This window comes from Lycorma delicatula, chromosome 1 (assembly GCF_047948215.1).
Source record: "Lycorma delicatula isolate Av1 chromosome 1, ASM4794821v1, whole genome shotgun sequence".
NCBI classification, from domain to species: domain Eukaryota; kingdom Metazoa; phylum Arthropoda; class Insecta; order Hemiptera; family Fulgoridae; genus Lycorma; species Lycorma delicatula.
Window position 1 is genome coordinate 90871590 of NC_134455.1, and position 18987 is coordinate 90890576.

The 18987-nt window shown below is 29.8% G+C and overlaps 1 protein-coding gene across 2 annotated transcripts in view; it reads right to left on the reverse strand.

The window, feature by feature from the left end:
* The window catches only part of Cad99C (cadherin 99C), a 985647-nt gene that overhangs the window by 193324 nt on the left and 773336 nt on the right, over positions 1-18987 (reverse strand). For both annotated transcript variants that reach the window (XM_075357741.1, XM_075357746.1), the window contains one exon: positions 10467-10589. In XM_075357741.1, the coding sequence (XP_075213856.1) occupies positions 10467-10589 (123 nt within the window). The remainder of the gene's footprint in view (positions 1-10466; positions 10590-18987) is intronic.

The following is an 18987-nucleotide window of genomic DNA, read 5'->3' on the forward strand; positions in this document are numbered from 1 at the left end:
AGACATTGTAGCAAGTGAAATCCAGCCGCTAAAAAACTGTGTACACAGCTGTGCGCTCCATCAAAAACTGATTATATGAGTAAAAAATCAGTTGCAGAGGATTAACTATTTCAAACCTTAAAAAAAGTATGATACATAAAAATTTTAAGTTTTTATGATGCATTTTGTAACAGGGGTATTTAACAATTTGAGACAAATGACTGTTATTATTTATTCAATTAAAATGAAAATAACGTTAATTTACAACATAATCCTCGGGTAAATTTAGGCACTTGTTTTATCTTTCTGTCGTTTTTTTTATTACCAATAGTAAAGAATATTTCGCCTCGGTGAATTACCCATTTTTGAATTTCGGATGGCTTAACACCTTCAGAAAATGAAAATCTTTTCACAGCACGCTGTTCTTCATGAAACAGTTTCAAGAGGACCCGACAATTTGAAATAATAAAAGGGGCTATAATAATAGAAATGTTTCTCAAATAGTTATATTTTTCATCAGGGGTGCCAACATGGACGTTAGACAGTTTCAGTTTATTCTATTGAATAGTCTCTCCGCGTTTCTCTTTTTAATTATTAAATGCCCCTCGTAATTACGTAAAACTGAAAAATGTTTATTTTTTAATCCTGTATAGTAAGTTTAAATTTCCAGTTATTACTCGTAAATAAAATCTCTTTTGAATGTTACGTCTTGTCCACAACGTTAATTATAGTTCATAATATTTAGAATAAAAATAAATTAATTAGTTTGTTAATTTAATTATCCAAATTATTTAAAACAGAAAAATAAAATTTAATACGTGTTAACGCGTACGTGTATTAAATACTGATGAAACTTTATACTGTAATGAAGCTTTCAAAACTTCTGTAAGAAGAAGATTAATTAATAATTTGACCCAGATTGACGGAAACAGCAGGAGAGATAAAAAACAACTTCAGTCATGGCCATATAATTCATCAAACAATTTGTTGCATAAAACAGGTATGCTTCATACAAGAATCGCCTAATATAATGTCACAAGTCCTGTTGAAAGTTTTCTACACTGTACATTATGTTATCTGGTGTTGATGAGTAGGGTTCGGCAAACATTTTATTCTATTACACTTTCTACATGAAGAACATCACCTTGTTTTCTTCGATACACCAAATGTCAACAACAACTAAATATATTAGCAAGTAATTTGACTTTAGACGAAATAAAAATAAATTGTACTTTCACTTCTTTTTATAAATGTAATTAATATTAAATAACAACATTTAAAATTGCAAAATATTATCCACTTTTAAACGAATTAAAAGATGTATGAAAATGAATTAGGTACTTACGTATTAACGCCACCGCAGTTACAGCTTTATTTAAAAACAAAGTAGTTAATCGGATTTCGGTGGAAAATGAACACTCTTTATTAATTTTAATAAATGGTTATTTATATTTATTTATTTTATAAATATAGTTTAACCAAACTTAACCTACGCTCGCTTCGCTCGCTAGCCTTGACTAATTAACACCATAATTTTTTGAGTATTTATTTAATAAATTCAGTAATTATTGCAATTATTTAAATAATCAAAACACTCCTGTTAATTAGTCAAGGTTAGCGAGCGAAGCGAGCGTAGGTTGTTAAGTTTGGTTAAATTATATTTATTAAAAAAATAAATATAAACAACCATTTATTAAAATTAATAAAGAGACTGTTTAGAATCTATGTTAAACTCTATATCGGCACATTTTCCACCGAAATCCGATTGACTACTTTGTTTTTAAATAAAGCTGTAGCTGCGGTGGCGTTAATACGTAAGTACCATTAATTACATTTTGAAAAATCGATATATTCTTATCAGGTGGCGTACAAAATGATCCAACATTTGTTTTGACAATAATTGTTTAGATTAAATAATTATTAATGTCTTTTATGATGGCAGAAGTGACAGCAGTTCATGAATATTACTTTATTCTCTTTCCGAGTGCGCTGTTTGTGTATCGTTCCAAGATGGCTGACAAAGGAACATTGACTGTTGAACAGCGCGTAAATACTGTGGTGTTTTTAAATGAAACAAAAAATGTGGTGCTTACAAAAGACGGTTTCGTTCCTTTTTCCAACTCGGCAATCACCCTCATTTAAAACTACGTAGACGTTACGAAAAATTTAATAATGATGGTTCAGTATTTGAGAGTAAGCGCGAACGGCCTACCGACGTTTGTTCCCCACAGAATGTCGAAGCTATCAAAGCAGCGTTGCTGAGGAGCCTAAGCAAATCAAAAAGAACGCGGCAGCGCGACTTGGGACTTCTAGAGGCAGCGAATTTAAAAAAATTATTTACATTTGTATCCGTAAAAAATAACAGTTTTGCCTAAATTAACGGTTGACAACAAACATCAAAGAATGACATTTGCTGAACGGGCCGTGTACCAAGACGTGTTGTTGAACAATGTTTGGATTTCAGTTGAGACACATTTTCATCTAGACGAGGTCGTTAATAAACAAACTGTGGGTTTTTGTTCTTTTGAAAATCAACAAGCGCTTTATTAAAAGGTGCATTACACCCCAAGAATTACGGTACGGGCCGCTATCCGAAGTCATGGGATAACAGGGCCATTCTTTTTTGGATAGTGAACAGGGAACGTTATGTAAACATGCTACGTAATAATTATTTTGTTCCTCAGCTTTTTGCAAAACGGATATGATTAGAAAACCAGTGGTTCATGCAAGATGGAGCCCGACCGCACACAGCTAATGTTGTTTTAGACTTTCTGCATAAAACTTTTAACGCAAATGTCATTTCAAACCGATTTCCTAATCGTTTTGCGCGTGGATAGAACTGGCCCCCGAACAGTCCGAATTTGAGTTCCTGTAATTATTGTTTTCGGGAATTAATAAAGTAAAAAAACATTCTCGTATAGTGATTGAATTGCGAGAGCTCATCATTGAGGCGTGCAACGAGATAACCGAGGATATGTGTCGTCGAGTTATTAACAACATAGGAGTTCGTGTTGAAGAATTCGCTAGAAGTGATGGTGGTCATATTGAACACGTGATAAGAAGAACATAATTTTCAGGTATATAATAATCACTTTGTATTTTACTTTTCTGTACTGCGATTCAAATAAATATTCTTTAACAAAACCAAATGTTGGATCATTTCGTGCGCCATTCTGTACATCGTTATTCGAAATCTTTTTTTTTTCTGGAGTTTGAGAATGCTTTAGTGCAACAACATATTATTTTTCCCCACTTTTCATCTATAATAGTCATTCTGGAAAATTATATATAGAAGATTAACAAAATTGGTTTGGAAATATATTCAGGATTGTTGATTTGGTTGTACATAAAATGTGTAGAGGAAGATAGATTATCTCATTGATTAAAATATAATTTAATATACGTATAAATGCTTAAAGTTCACAACCAAAAATATTATAGTGATCCTCCCATTAGTCATAAGTCGCTGCTAAAAATGATGCAGGTGAAAAATAAGTGCACTATTCTAGGTTTTTACATAAAAGGGAAAAATACATAAAAGTTACGTTTTTCGTAATCTTCTTCATTAAGCTAAATATGTGGTTGCATGTCAATAACCCATACCCACTGAAATCAGTTAATACTTAACTACAAAAGTGCACATTCTAATTTGTTCACTATCTGAGACTGGTTATACAGTGAACATTATTACGTTGAAAAAATTCCTAAAGAAATTAAGGATAGCTAGTATAAAGTAAATTTATATCCACTTCAGTTCAAAAAGAAAAAACAGAAATAACAGGGAGTACACAGTTTACAATGTGGAAACTGCGACTTGGAATATATCAGGATGATTAATCAATCTTTTTCGATTAGAATTAATGAACTTGTCAATTATATAAATAAAGAAAACATAGAACGAACCAATTTTGCCAGACATATCATAGAACATAATCACAATTACAACCCAAATAACTTTATTAAAATAAAATTCTTGAATATTTTATAACCTTAATAAAACAAATATCTTATTCAAACAAATATTAAACAGTAATTTTGACTCTTAGGTTGGCAACACTATTTCATTCCAATGAACATAACAATTGTGACCTTCTTACTGACATGACGTATAATTTGACTTTATTTTAACTTCTTCATCATTCAATTGTTATATTTATTTTTAAATTTATTTCATTAAGATTATTGATATGTGAAGCATATATTTATAATATATTACATCATTGTTCCTGAGGATGGAGTAATAATCTCCGAAAGCGCTTGAACATAGTTTCTACTGGAAAATGGAAAATATACTTATATAAATATTTATATATTGTTACCAACGGGCCATGCTTAATAAAATTAATCTAAAAGAAAAGACACAAAACAAACAAAAAAATTCGTTCTAAACAGAAAAGAGTGGAGCGCGCACTCATATACAACGAGTTTTTGATAATCGCGCGACCCACACTTTTCTTTTTAAGGATGCATAAATAGAAAATTTCTTTAAAAGTAGTTTTTTTAAGTGATTTTCTTGAAAATGAAATTTTGTTTTACTTTTTAGTACGAATTGATTTGTTTGTTTTTTTTTTTTTTTTAAAAGGATGTTATAAACTTTTTTTATTTTCTACTTATTAATAAAAATTAAATGAAATTGTTACCAAGTTTTAGATTTTATGTACTGTATATATATATACGCGCGCGCGCGCGCGCGCGCGCGTGTGTGTGTGTGTGCGAGCATGTGGATGGGCGCGCGCACGTGTACAAATATATATTCCTGTTTTTAAGAAAATTAGTTTTAACCAAATTTTCTATTTATGCATTACTAAAAGGGAAAACATGAGGCGTGCTCTGATTAAATTGTATTATACTAGTATATGAGATAGCGTAGAAGACTTGCTCATTACATATGGATTATGAGCAAGTCTCTCAGTTCTCAGTTCAAGAACTGAGAAATCATATTTGAATAAATTAAATCCTCTTAACTTATAAAATTTCATCGTAGAGTGTTAATTTTTCCAATGTTTTTTTTTTTAATTGTATAAGTATTTTAACTGACAAGTAAGTTTTTACTTTTGGTTGTTTTAGTTCTTTAGCAAACAAAAAAACAATAACCTGAAGAATTTTATCCGTAAGAAATCACTAATTATGCTCCTTAATTAACGTCCTAAAAATTTCAGTACGACCTCATTTCCCCAGAGTAGCTGAAATCCGAGCAAAATCATTCACAAGCCGTAACTCATAGACGAAGCATTTTAGGATATATGTTTATATGAACTTTTTCCATTATTTTCTCGAGTAGTACAAGTTCCGAAACTTCCTGGAGAATTTCGTGATAAATTATTAAGTAAACATGACATTAAATTATTAGTTTTTTTCTTTGAATGAGAATACTGATTATAATACAAGGTATTCCGTACAGTATAACACGTATACATTTTTACAGCAACATTTCTATCAACTTTTATAATAAAAATTTTAATTTATAGTAAATAATAAAAGAAACGGGTAATAATCGAGTAGCATTTAAAGTAGTTGGTATATATGCAGCAATAAAAATATAATTAAAAAAAATAATAAATGAATAACCTACATAAAAAAAATATTAAACGAGCAAATAAATAAGCTGTCAAAAACATCATGATAACATGATTATTATTAGGCTACTACCACGAAAATAGCAATTTTTTTTTAAATTTGTGAATAGGTTATAAAAAATCAGCAGTTTAAATTTTACAGTGGTCACCCGTCGTATTATGTAAGGTTATAAACGTGTTCTACTTGTATGCCCTCTAGTATATGAGAGAAGTCTGTGATATTAATACACCATTCCAAATTCCAATTCATGTTTAATGAGGCGTAACATTAAAAATATTACATACATAGTATCAAGTTTGTACTGAATACCAAAAGTCGCATATGTTTACAATTTATACAACTTAGTGTATTGACTTATTGCACTTGTTTTGAACGGAAAGAATTTTACGTATGATTATTAAACGTATACTTATAATAATTGCAAAATATCTGAAGCAATAGGGTAAATGTAATTATTGTTTAAGAAATAAAGATTAAGAATTATTTGTTTTAAAGGTCAAATAATTTTTTATAAATATTTTTCTACAGATTTGATAGTATTTCAAGTACGAGTAATTAAATAAAAATTTCCAATATTAAGAATATAAATCTGGTACGGAGGAGAAGAAAAGACGGGTCGCGTAAATTTATCGAAACAAATAATCTGACATCTCTGTTCTGTATTAATCTTAATTTAAAAATAAAAATTCTTAAATGATAAAATTGAAATTATAGAATTTAAAACAATATTTTCTGAAAACATGCAGTAATATAAAAAGCAGTGAAGTGGATGAAAAAATTGTATATACCATGAATTCTGATCAGAACAGCTCATGAATTAACTTCCTCTCTTGTTACTTGCTTAGTCTTTGCAATAATTAAAAAAAAAGTATTATTTTTTAAAAAATTCTATATAAAAAAATAAATTTTTCTAGTGAATTGAAAACCAAGATAAATGCTTCATGAACTGTTTACCAAGAATTTTACTTTAAAACTATATATAGATGTAAATGAATCATAAAGTTATAGAAATAGATGTGATAGCCTGCCGGGCTGTTCTAATCATCACAAATCAGCTGCTTAACACCTAATTTTCGAAGTAGAAGGTTCTCAAGATTAAATCCCAGTAAAAGTCAGTTACTTTTATACGAATACAGTATATATTGGTAGTTCGGGTTCAATTAACCACACATTCTGGGACGGCCGGCGTGAGTCTATACAAGAATACGCCTCATTTACACATGTTACATATCATCCTTATCTCATTAGGACGTGAACGGGTTGCTTATTGGTCATTAGTTGAAAAGATTGCAACTTACACATATGGAAAATAAAAAATCCCTTTTAGTACGCCGAAAGACGGATGTAGATTTCACTGGTGCTAAGTTAGAGGATATAAAAGATTTCCACCTTAAAGTTAGGAAAAGCTTCAAATTTATTCAATACGACAACGATTGCATGTAAATAAAGTTTCACATATTTACCATACAAGCCCCATCTTCTTACAATTCCAGCAACATTTTGAACATCCCTGGCCATAAGCGTTGGTCATATCAAAAATTGTTTCAGACAAACGTTTTAGATTATGTTTTCAGGACTAACAACCTCTTTAAACCGATTCGATACTGTGTCTATTAAGGGAGATATGATTTTTTTTGTCTTCAAAAACATTTTTTTTCCACTCCTTGGGTTTGTGGTTCGTGATATCAAAAAACCTTTACATACATAAGTTTTAGACCCTTCTACAAAGAATAGTAAGAATTTAAAACGAATTCGACATTTTACGTAATAAAAAAATTGTAGCGATATTTCGTTTTTTTCGAAAAAGCCACCCCCCATTTCCACCCCCAAGCTCCGATTTCGGTCGTTGACGAACTCAACCGAGATTTTGGGTCATTATAATTTATGAATCGATTTGAAAGTGATTGGCACAAAATTACGGCAGTTATCGTGTCCACATGAAAATGAAATGTATATAAAATTAAAATATAAACTTATGAACTGACGTTTTGGGGTCTGGAGGATGTGAAATGCGAAGATATGTGAAAATTTTCCGGAAGTCGATTCATGGTACCCACTACAACAGGGAGCTTCATTATGAAATCTACCTAATATAGATTGGGATAGATATAAAGAACCAATATCAGTAGATATTAAAAATTATGGACAATATGTATTAAAATGTACATGTATTATTCTGTATTTAACAAAAGTTAATAAATAGAAAAAACAATAATTAAATTTTAATAGAAAAATATTAATTGTCAAATAAATAGTACTTAAATACTACGAAACATGATATATAAAACAAATATTTTTAGCCGGGAATTTAGAATAAGATAAAAAAACAAAAAATCTGGCATAGTTTTTCCGGCAATGCCAGTAAATTTATGCAATACTTTTAAAAATTAAAAGCGTTTGAGCCAAAAAAAAAAAAAAATATATATATTTTCTATAGGAGGTAAATAAAATTAAAGAATATTTCTGAAAATATTTCATTTATAGATTAAGCTTAAAAAATTGTCTTAAGCAAAGTTTTCTCTAAATCTAACACCATTTTCAATAAAGCCAATAAATTACAAAAATAAAAAAAAAAAAAAAAAAAAAAAAAAAAAAACTTTAATGCACTTAGGTTTTAAATTGTAGACCCAGGATCTACAATTAAAAAAAAATTTGGTTTTTAACATCTCTTGATAACTGTATATATTAAGTATAAACTTTCAAAGAATATTAAACACATATTTTAACAGAAGATAGATAGATATGAAGATGAACAAAAAACGTATATTTAAATTTTTAGGAGGAGTGATTTTTTTAAAAACTTTTTTGCTTATTGATGTATGCAACGTAGGAAACAAAATTTGTTTTAATAAAGTTTTCTTCAAAATGCTTTTAAAAAAAAGATCGAAATTGGTTTTGTTACGATATCCCCTTAACAAATTTAAAACAAAACAATACCCCAAAGAGAAATACTTGAGACAAATCTGAAGAAAATCGGTTCGGTTAATCCTGAGATGTGAATACAGAAGAGAGTTTTAAGAGAAAAATTATTCTCACATAAATTACTCTTAAAATAATTTTTAGAATGAATTCTCCTAAATTAGTTTCTACATGATCATCCCTTTATTTCTATTGGTGGTTGACTTAATAATATTTCTAGAACCGAGGTATTAATAATAGTAATACAAGATGATGCCGGCCTCCATGGCGCGAGTGGTAGCGTCTCGGCCTTTCAACCGGAGGTCTCGGGTTCGAATCCCGGTCAGGCATGATGATTTCACCGTACTACAAACATTGTTATACATCTCATCATTCATCTTAATAACTAACGGTGGTCCCGGAGGTTAAAAAAAGAAGAAAAAATACAAGATGATAACCTAATACTTATATTAATGACAAAGTGCATTTATAAGACAGCGACAAGTAAAAAGTAATTTATGTATGTGGCATTAATGACTAATGTTCATGCATTTGATAAACAATACAATGTTTATAGATGTGTAATTAAGAATAACGGCAATGAAACACATAAGTTTCCCACTTTTCCGGGAAAGAGTTATGCAACTCTAGTTACTAGAGGACTTCATCCTTTACAGACAGCTGCTTTGAAAAAAAACCTAAATGGAACATTAAAGAATGCAAGTGTGAAAATAAAAATTATGTAAAAATTTGAGCAAATCTTTTAAGTTCCATTGTGATCATATCTTCCCATTCCTTTAACCAAAATTACATGAAATCAGTGACCAGTGATCAGAAATCATAGTATAAAAATTTCATAAAAATTTTTTTACAAAAATAAAAATATATACGCTTATTAACTACCACCCCTGAATGAAATTATCCAAATATAAATAGTGCTTATTTGTCCCCCTTTATGGAAGTTTGAATAACACCAAATATTATAAGAAAGTATCTTAGCTATATCAGGGACATTAAATTATGTGAATATATGAGCAAAATATTATATCCATGGAACTCGTAATTCCCAGCCCTCTCACCATTTATGACCAAAATTAAATTGTATTAATTTCTCATGATAGTGCCAAATTTTATCCAGATCGACCAATCCCGTCTGGAGATATCAAATAAAAAACAGGCTAACTTGCAATCTCCTTCCGGAATTTATCAATTATAGAATTTGTGTTTTATTGTTTTGAGGAGGGAGGTAAGGATCATGTAACAACATAATTTTTCAATAAATCCGGAAGTGCAAAATTTTACTCTGTTAGCATACTTTCCTTTATATAATATACGTAAATTTATACAGTATAACTATACAGCTGGGAAGGAGAAATAAAAAATTAGAGTCCATTCGATGATGTTGTCATTCGTTCAGCCGTGTCCAAACCTTGGGGATTTTATGAACAAGTTTTCTCCATCCATTACTGTCATTGATTGAGCCTTTCAGTCAGTCATTGTAAATATCATGTTTAGTATAGTCGGAAACGGGGAAAGTTTGCAATCATTGTTCAAAATTTCCTTAACTTTCTTCATCCCTCTCAAGGTCGAATTTAAAAAAAAAATAATTGTTGTTAGATATTCACCTTGAGATTACACACAGTAAAAATAAGTTGATATCTTCATTTGTTACCAAGAAATTAAAAAAAAAAAAAAAAATAGCCGGATTTAAAAAAATATTCAAAATCCAATTTAACTTTTAAACTCAAAATTCCAAAAAATTCTTTTTTAGTGTACATTTACACTGTAAGATAATTGTATACACAAATTTTCATCAATTTATCTTCAGTAGTTTTTGCTAGGCGTTGATTATGAATCACTCACGACATGTTATCTTAAATATATATATATATATATATATATATATATATATATACATATTAGTTTCTAAATACTAACTCATTTTGTGCTTACGAAATACATTTACATTATTATTAGTTATCTAAAAGAAAAAGAACTTATCTCTAAATTACCTCTGATACAGTTGTCTCGTATGGTGTATTAACAAACTCTGGACTATTATCATTAACATCAGAAACTCTAACTATAACAGGAATCGTTCGTTTCTTATTCGTTGATTTCACTGTACACGTCAGCTGAAACATAAAATAAAACTGTTGTTAAAATAATTACTTTGAGATAAATTGTACACACCTCAAATGTTTTTTTTTTTTTTTTAGTGATACTTCAGATACATTTGCCTTGATTCTGTTATATATTTAATAGTAATTTTATATATTTAATCTTAGTAACAGTTAACTTAGTTAACAGTTACTAAGATTAGTAACAGTTAACTTAGTTAACAGTTACTAAGATTAACTCCTGCAAAATCCAGTACTGCAAATGAAAGCTATAACACAATTCGTAGATTTCTACGAGTACAATCATCTCTCAACACTTCCTATCACTAATGGTAGTATAATAAAAAATTAGCAAAAACATCTCGATTATAATTTCACAAATCGCTATTTTTTTTTATCCCAGATAAGCGTATGTTGAGTATTCATAATACCAAACATAAAGGAAAAATAATGTACGTTTAAATGCTAATTTATTTCACTCATATTCTTTTTCTAAGGAAGATTTCGAACCTACATTATGGATAATGGCAACGCCTCCGCTCTGTTTTTTCGGAAAGTAATAAAATCGACTTTTGATTATTTGGTCAAAAAAAAAAAATGGTTAGCCTATAAAATAGGCGTGCTTGTTCGTACGATAGAAAACCTTGTTTTTGTTCTTTTTTTTTAGTAAATTAAAATTTTTCAGAGATATTCTATACAACTTCAAGATTCATTTGTTAAGAACAAATTACTATACAATTTCTCGGTTTTTTTTTTAATGTACTTTTTTACTACCATTTTAGTACTCCTTCTCGTTATTTAATGAGATAATTAATTCATAATGAGATTATGAAATAATCTCATTATGAAATTATACAGAAAAAATTGATGTGAACACTACATGACTTCCTTGAACGCCAATTAAATTACACACACACATTTTTTTTAAAATCAAAGGTACATCAAATTTTATTTCATTAATAACTTCTACATTTTTTCTTTTTTTTTATTGTTATTATTTAATTATTAATTATCGTAAAAATTTCTTTGCAATCAGAGGTTAATAATTATTAATAAATCAAAGTATTTAAATTATAGAAAAGAAAGTTAAAAACAAAAAAAGGTGATGAAGTCTGATTCGAACCGATGTGCCTTCTCATTCTAAGATCCAAATATTTCATTAATTAAAACATTATTTGGCTAAACTCTGAAACCAATGAAAATAAGTACTACTTATATGATATATCGTTGAAAATCTCTGAATGAGGGTTTATTACTGCAGTTAAGAAAAATCCTAATTTTTTTATATTTTGGGTTTTTTTGGACGCTATTGGTTCCGTCGATTGCAGTAAAAAGGGGAATTGCACAACTATATGTTACGACAGTCCTAATTCAAAATTTCAACATCCTACGTCTAATCATTTTTGAGTTATACATACGTACGTACAGGTCACGCCGAAACTAGTCAAAATGGATACAGGGATGGTCGAAATGGATATTTCCGTTGAAATCTGAAAATATCATGGTCATTAAAAAAAATATGATACCTCGGCTCTTAGAAAAAATAAACCTTTTTTTTTTTATAGAACCATATGTTTCGATACTGAATTATATAATGAATTATTAAGAAATTGCGCAGTCTCCAATTCATACAAAGATTTGACGTCATTATCTTTATTCTTAATATCTTGCTTAGTTCGAGCCCTTCATCGAAGTAAAGCACGCAATATTTAGAAAACCAGAATACGGGTAATAATTGCAAGACGTTTTTGTATAATGATTAGAAAACATTATGTAAATTAATAATAGTTAGTAAATTATGTGATATCAAAAGATAAATGACGCTTATACATGGTCTAATGAAAAAAAAAATTATTAAATTAACCTTAGATAGACTGCGTTTGTAAATTGAACTCCATTTACTATTTTTTATCATTGAGAAAAAAATATTTTAATAACACATTTATTAGCATTGGGACAATGAACAATTTTTATTAATTCAGTGAAACATTTTATACACATTTAATTTATAAGCATTATAAGAAATTATACCACAATGTTTCGGAAGGATTTTCTGTTTGTCAGAAAAATTAAGGAATACCAACGGGAAATAGTAAGCAGATTATCTTGAATTCTTACACACAAAACACAACGCTAGGTTGGATGAGGATTATAGTTTCGTAGTCAAGAATTAGAAAGCCTTATCGTATTTTCAAGTGGTGGTAATTTAGAGGAAAACAGCTACTGTAAGATATAGTTATGCTTATATATAATATTACTGCATATGCAGAGTGCTCAACTTAAAAAAATGCTCCACGACTTAGTTCAGTTTATAAATAATAGTTTATTGGCAAACACATAATAATTTACAGAAGGTATTGAAAGTTATGTTCATCCACTTTTATGCAATTGTCAATACGTTTGATCATGTTCCTGGCTACTCTTATTAGCTGTATCCTATTTATTTCCTGAATGGCATTGATAATATTTATACCCTGCAGAAATTGTAAAATTCCTGCAGGGTATGTGGATTGCTCCAATAAATAATTTATGTTAAATAACCCCACAGAAAGAAGTCTCGACTAGTCAGGTCAGGGGTTCTTGACGATCACAATCATTTAGAAATAATTTTTTCACTGAAAAAAATCCTGCAACATCGGCATAGTAGAGAGAGCAGTATGACAAATGGCGCTGCCCTGTTGCAACCAGCAATCTCGCTCATCCTCTTGCAGTAAGGCTGTTGGATAATTTCTTGGTAGACGGCAGCATTCACAGTTTTTTTAAAAAAAGGATCCTATTAATCGTCGCCTTGAAACCGCACAACAAATGTCTATTTTTGGGGTGCAGGGGAAATTCAAAGAAAATGTGTGGGTTTCCAATACGCCAGGTCCGGTAGTTCTAGTTATTTTCATATCCACCAAAGTGAAAGCATGAATCATCGGAGAAAAACACCTTATCTAAAATGCTAACATTGCCTCTAATGAAGTTGTTGAACCATTCACAACAGTGAACCCTTTTAGAATAATCAGCATTAGTTAGTTCACGGAAAATCTGTATGCGATACGGTTAACTTTTCAGCATTCTTCTCACTGACGTGTAGACTGAAATTAGTGAAATATTTTTTTCGGTTTAGTTTCCTTAAAATTTTATGAGAATATCTTGTAACTGCCGCTTGAATGTCCTGTGTCGTTAAAACTGACGTGTTTTAACTTGTAGCCAACACCGAACCTATTTCACGAAATTTTAAACTAACTTCTGAATAACACTTTGCACTGGTGCTTCCTTGAAAAATTTCTCCATGATTTTTTGCCTACACACAACATGAGATGTCGTCTCTAAATAAGTTATCATAATGAATACACAATCTTCAACAGATAATCGCATTTTAATAAACAACACATGATTACGCAACCTTGTTCAAAAGCCATTGCTCGAAACAGACCACCCAAAAGTGCATGCAATAAACAGTTCTCCCCACTCCAGCTCCAGTCTTACCAATATCTTCCACATATTTTATCCATCTTATACCAATTTTAACAAAATTTATGCACATAGTATAAACTACTGAGTGATGTTGAACATTTACTATATTACGTTGTTGATTTGTGATCAATAACATAGATGAAATCATTTGATTTCAATGGAATCCAAAACGTTTTGTGAAACTTATTTCATTATTTTTTTTTAAGGAAAATATCCTATTATTTTATTTCTGTTCGATGCATCCTCAGTGATATCAATTAATGAGGAGTATAAGCGAACAGTCAACCAAAAATAAAAAAGTTGTCTCTCTATTGTAACGTTTATATCATCTACTGGCTATAGCAAGTTTATTTTTTAAATTTACGACCATTAAAATATCTCTTAAAGAATAAATGAAACATTTTATGAGAAAATTATTCTCTGAGAACAAAGGCGACCATAAACGTTGTGGTGAAATGGATTAAACGAGCAGACAAAGTAGAAGAATAATAAGAAAACTTTGTAAAGAAAGACCATGAAGATGTAGGAAAAGATGAAGAGTAGAATTGACTATTGTCTTTGTTCAATTAAGAGCTCATGCTGGGCACGTAATAATGGTACAGGAATGATCAGATGTCATTAGCAGAGCCTGTGGTGTAACTAACTTCTCTTTGCAACTTAGGTTATATTAGTTAATATTTTCTCTCGATGCTGACTAGAGTGAGTAAGCGAGTGACTGACGACTTTCTGTCAATTCATTTTTAACAATACGTCTCGTTAGCATAGAAAAAGTTATTTATTCATTAGGAATAAACAATTTCCTAATAATCCATTATATAATTAAAATAATCTTTATTTTATAAATGCCAAATAATAAAATATATGCTGATGTCTTCTGTTCTATGGTTGACTGAGATAGCACAGTCGTTTTATGAGAATTTTCCTTTTCTTTACAATTATAAAGTTTCCTCCTCTGTTAAAACAACGAGTTTTCCAACTCGGTTTTATTTAAATTTTGTTTTCTTTTTGTTAATTAATATTATTATATTGTTGAAATATATGGTTCTATACCCCAAAAAATCTTATTTTTTTAAAAGAGCCGAGATAACAATTTTTTATGTTTAAAAAAATCGGTGTAAATAGTATTACTTACGATAAACAGAAATCCATTCTTAAATAACCTTAACCTTTCTTCTGTGTAATCTCTTAATGAAATTAAAGAACGTTAACATTTTATTAGAATGTACACAAAAAACAAGAAATTTAATGCATAATTTGTTCTTAATTCCTATTGATTTTCTCAAAAAAATTCCAATTCACAAAAAAAAAAAAAGTTTTATATTGCACGAAAAAACACACGTGTTTAATAAATAGTATCTTTTTTTGCCAAATGAATTTTGCTGTCTTATAATTCCAGAAATTGTAATTAATTAAACAGACGTGGGGATCGAACTTTAACGTGGGATGATCTTTTAAGTTTTACTCTACATTGTATTACATACTATAATAGCAATAAAAATAAAATTATAGAAAATTATATCATTCAAGAAAACAATAACTTAACATTTTTAAGATTTTAAAATTCTAAATTCCACATAACCGTTAATGATTTTTTTCGTAGCTTGAAAAAAGGTTGTAACTGTATATAAACTTACAGCAGCTGATATTTCGTTGTATCTTACCAATGACTTGGTATTAATAAAACCGAAAATTTCAAAATAAAACACTGTTTAAGAGTATACAAAAAACAAAAAAACTACGCATATATATATATATACATATATATATTAATAGGGTGTTACATAGATTTGAGGGTGATGAAAATGATAGAACCTACAATGTACAAAAAATCGAAGATTTTATACATTTTCGCAGGTATATCCGATTTATATCCGATTTTTTCCATTGCGATCAAGATATATTCTGGTTTTTGACGAGAATAGCAAACCACAGAAGGAAACAGATGCAGTTCTTAATATAAAGGATAAAAGACACCTCGACTATATTTCAATTGTTAGGCAAAAAAAAAATTGCGTAATTTTTTTTTAATTACCAAAGGGGAATTTTTTTATTTCATTTATTTTTACATCCTTATACGAAGTAATGAAAGTATTGTGATCGCAAAAAATTTCGGTTTTCAGATTTCAACGGAAATATCCATTTCGACCATCCCTGAATCCATTTTGACTACTTTGGGCGTGACGTCTGTACGTAGTACGTATGTTGTATTTATCTCGCGTAACTCAAAAACGATTAGCCGTAAGATGTTGAAATTTTGGATTTAGGACTGCTGTAATATCTAGTTGTACACCTCCCTTTTTTACTGCAGTCGACTGAACCAAAAGTATCCAAAAAAACCCAAAATTCAAAAGAAAGTTGGAATTTGGACTTTTTCTTAACTGCAGTAAGTAGCCCTCATTGAGAGCTTTTCAACGATGTATCAGAAGTGATACTTATTTTCATTGGTTCCAGAGTTATAGTCAAATAAAATTTTAATTAATGAAATATTTGGATCTTACAAGGGGATGGCACATAAGCTCGAATCAGACTTCATCTCCCATTTTTAACTTTTTTTAAAAATATATTGATGTAATTAACCTCTTATTGTAAACAGAGTTTTACAATGAATAATAATTCAATAATAAAAATAAAAAAAAAAGATATGAAAACATATCAGAAGTTATTAATGAAATAAAATTTTATACACATTTAATTTAAAAAAAAATGTGTATATGTAATTTACTAGGCGTACAAGGAGGTCATATGGTGTCCACATGATTTTTAGTTATTTTTTTTTAAATCCAAATTTTGTAATTGCTTGTATTTTAGTTTTATACAGTTGCACGTTTTTTTTTACTCTTAATTTTTAATATGAAAGGAAAACGAACAATGAAACAAGTCTTATGAATTTAAGTTGAATGTTCAAAGGTTACTTGGTTAAAAGGAACTGTATATAAATGTTGTTGGAATGAATAAATGATTGAATTAATGACCTGTGTGGAATTCCTGATCTTTCATCTGGTGCCTTCTCACGTGGTCGAATGAGGAATGGTCCCTAGATATAGTGGGTACCGGGAAAATAAAATAACAGGGGCGGATCAAACTCAGGGCTGCCGCCTTGCAGTTAGTTGTTGGTTCTACCAAATGGAAAGAAAACCCGTATGAAAAATAACCCTGTCCCCTAAGTTTGAGGTTATGCGTTCGGCAAAAAAAACGATACAGTAAAAATTTATTCGTTAAGAAACTAATAAACAAGGCTGGTATTGGATTCCCTGATTGGGAAATGAATCGAAATCGAAATATGGATATGAATTATAAGCGGTGGAAAAAATCAGTAATAAAAACAGGTATGAATGATGTTCATGGAAGAATGGGTGTAGGAGGTTACACGGAGATAGCGATAAATAACTAAACCTGGAGATTGAAGCCGAGGCTTACATTGGGCTGTAGTAAAAAAGAAATTGATTGGAATAAGTGAATAAATCATAACGTGGTAAATAAAATGATTTGGGGGTGGCCAAAATCTTACAGAATTTCAATTTTGTCTCTTTCCTTTCAATGTTATTCAACATCCTGCTCATGGTATCGTACACACCTTGGAATTTATTTACTTTCCTCTCTTCATCAAAGTCCGTATCATAGCTTTTATCATTCCAGATAATTGTAGCGTGACACTTGTTCAAGTACTACTATGTCCAGTATTATCTTTGAACGAACCCTGATGCCATAATTTTTGTTTTGTTAACAAAAATTATAAGATTATAAGTGTCTTGCATAATTAATTCAGCGTATAATTTTATTTCTGCAGGTCATCTTCGGCTTCTTCTATTATCCATATATCATCTGCAAATAGTAAACCATTCAGGCAGTCGTCTTTAACTGATATAGTACCAGAAATAAAATACATTCCCATTTTTGAAAACGTAGTCTATATATATATAAATATATATATAGGGTACGGGTTTATAAATATATATTAATAAACTGCCATAAAGTACAAGTACAATCGTATACCACATAAAGGATTCGTAACCTTATAGATCACAATCTGCATGTTATAACTGCTTTGATTAAATGAGGTGGGTATCCGTTGTTCTGCAAAATTTGTCAGAGTGTGAAGCGGTTGACTTTACCAAAAGCATTTTCCAAATCAATAAAGGCCATGTGTGTCTCTAAATTATATTCACGTCGTTTTTCAACAATTCTTTTTTCAACAAAAATGTTATAGGCGCATGACCGTCCAATCGTAAAGCCATTCTTCTCCTTACACATGGTTGCTTCTGCAATTGCCTTCACTGGACTGTTAATTACCTTCAAACAGATCTTACAACCAGCATTTAAAAACCTAATTCCACGATAATTTGCACAGTCGTTCCGTGAAGCTGTTTCTTTTTCTATCCCAATCTTTTTTAATATATCATTAAATCATCTGATATGCAAGAACAAACTGCAGTTACTTTCTTTGAGAGTAATAGTGTTACTATCCATATAAACCTTGCGAAAAATGAAGTGAAGGTAGCCCCACTTTAAGAGATGAATATAATCTATAAATGTAATCTATAAATATAATCTATAAAGGCTTAGCAAGCTTACATGCAATTGTTTTGGATGAGAAAAGAAGGCAACCGAAAACCATTTTCTACACGCTTACCTTAGTAAGCCTGATATTAGTACTTCTTATTCTTAAGAACAGTTGTATCTTTTTCGGGAGTAACTTGATTAATGTACATAAAACAGTTACAACATAAAATTGTTTCATTTCTTTATATAATACAAACTGCATGAATTATTTTAGATGGATCAGATATATAGGACATACAGAAGTGATGATAGAACAAAACGACTGAAAGTTAATAGAGAGAAATTTATATAAGAGAAAGAAAGAAAATAAAACTTTGTGATAATTACTAAAGTTAAGGACAAGCAATAACGTAATCTATCAAAAACTTTCTCTTTGAAATACATGCAATTA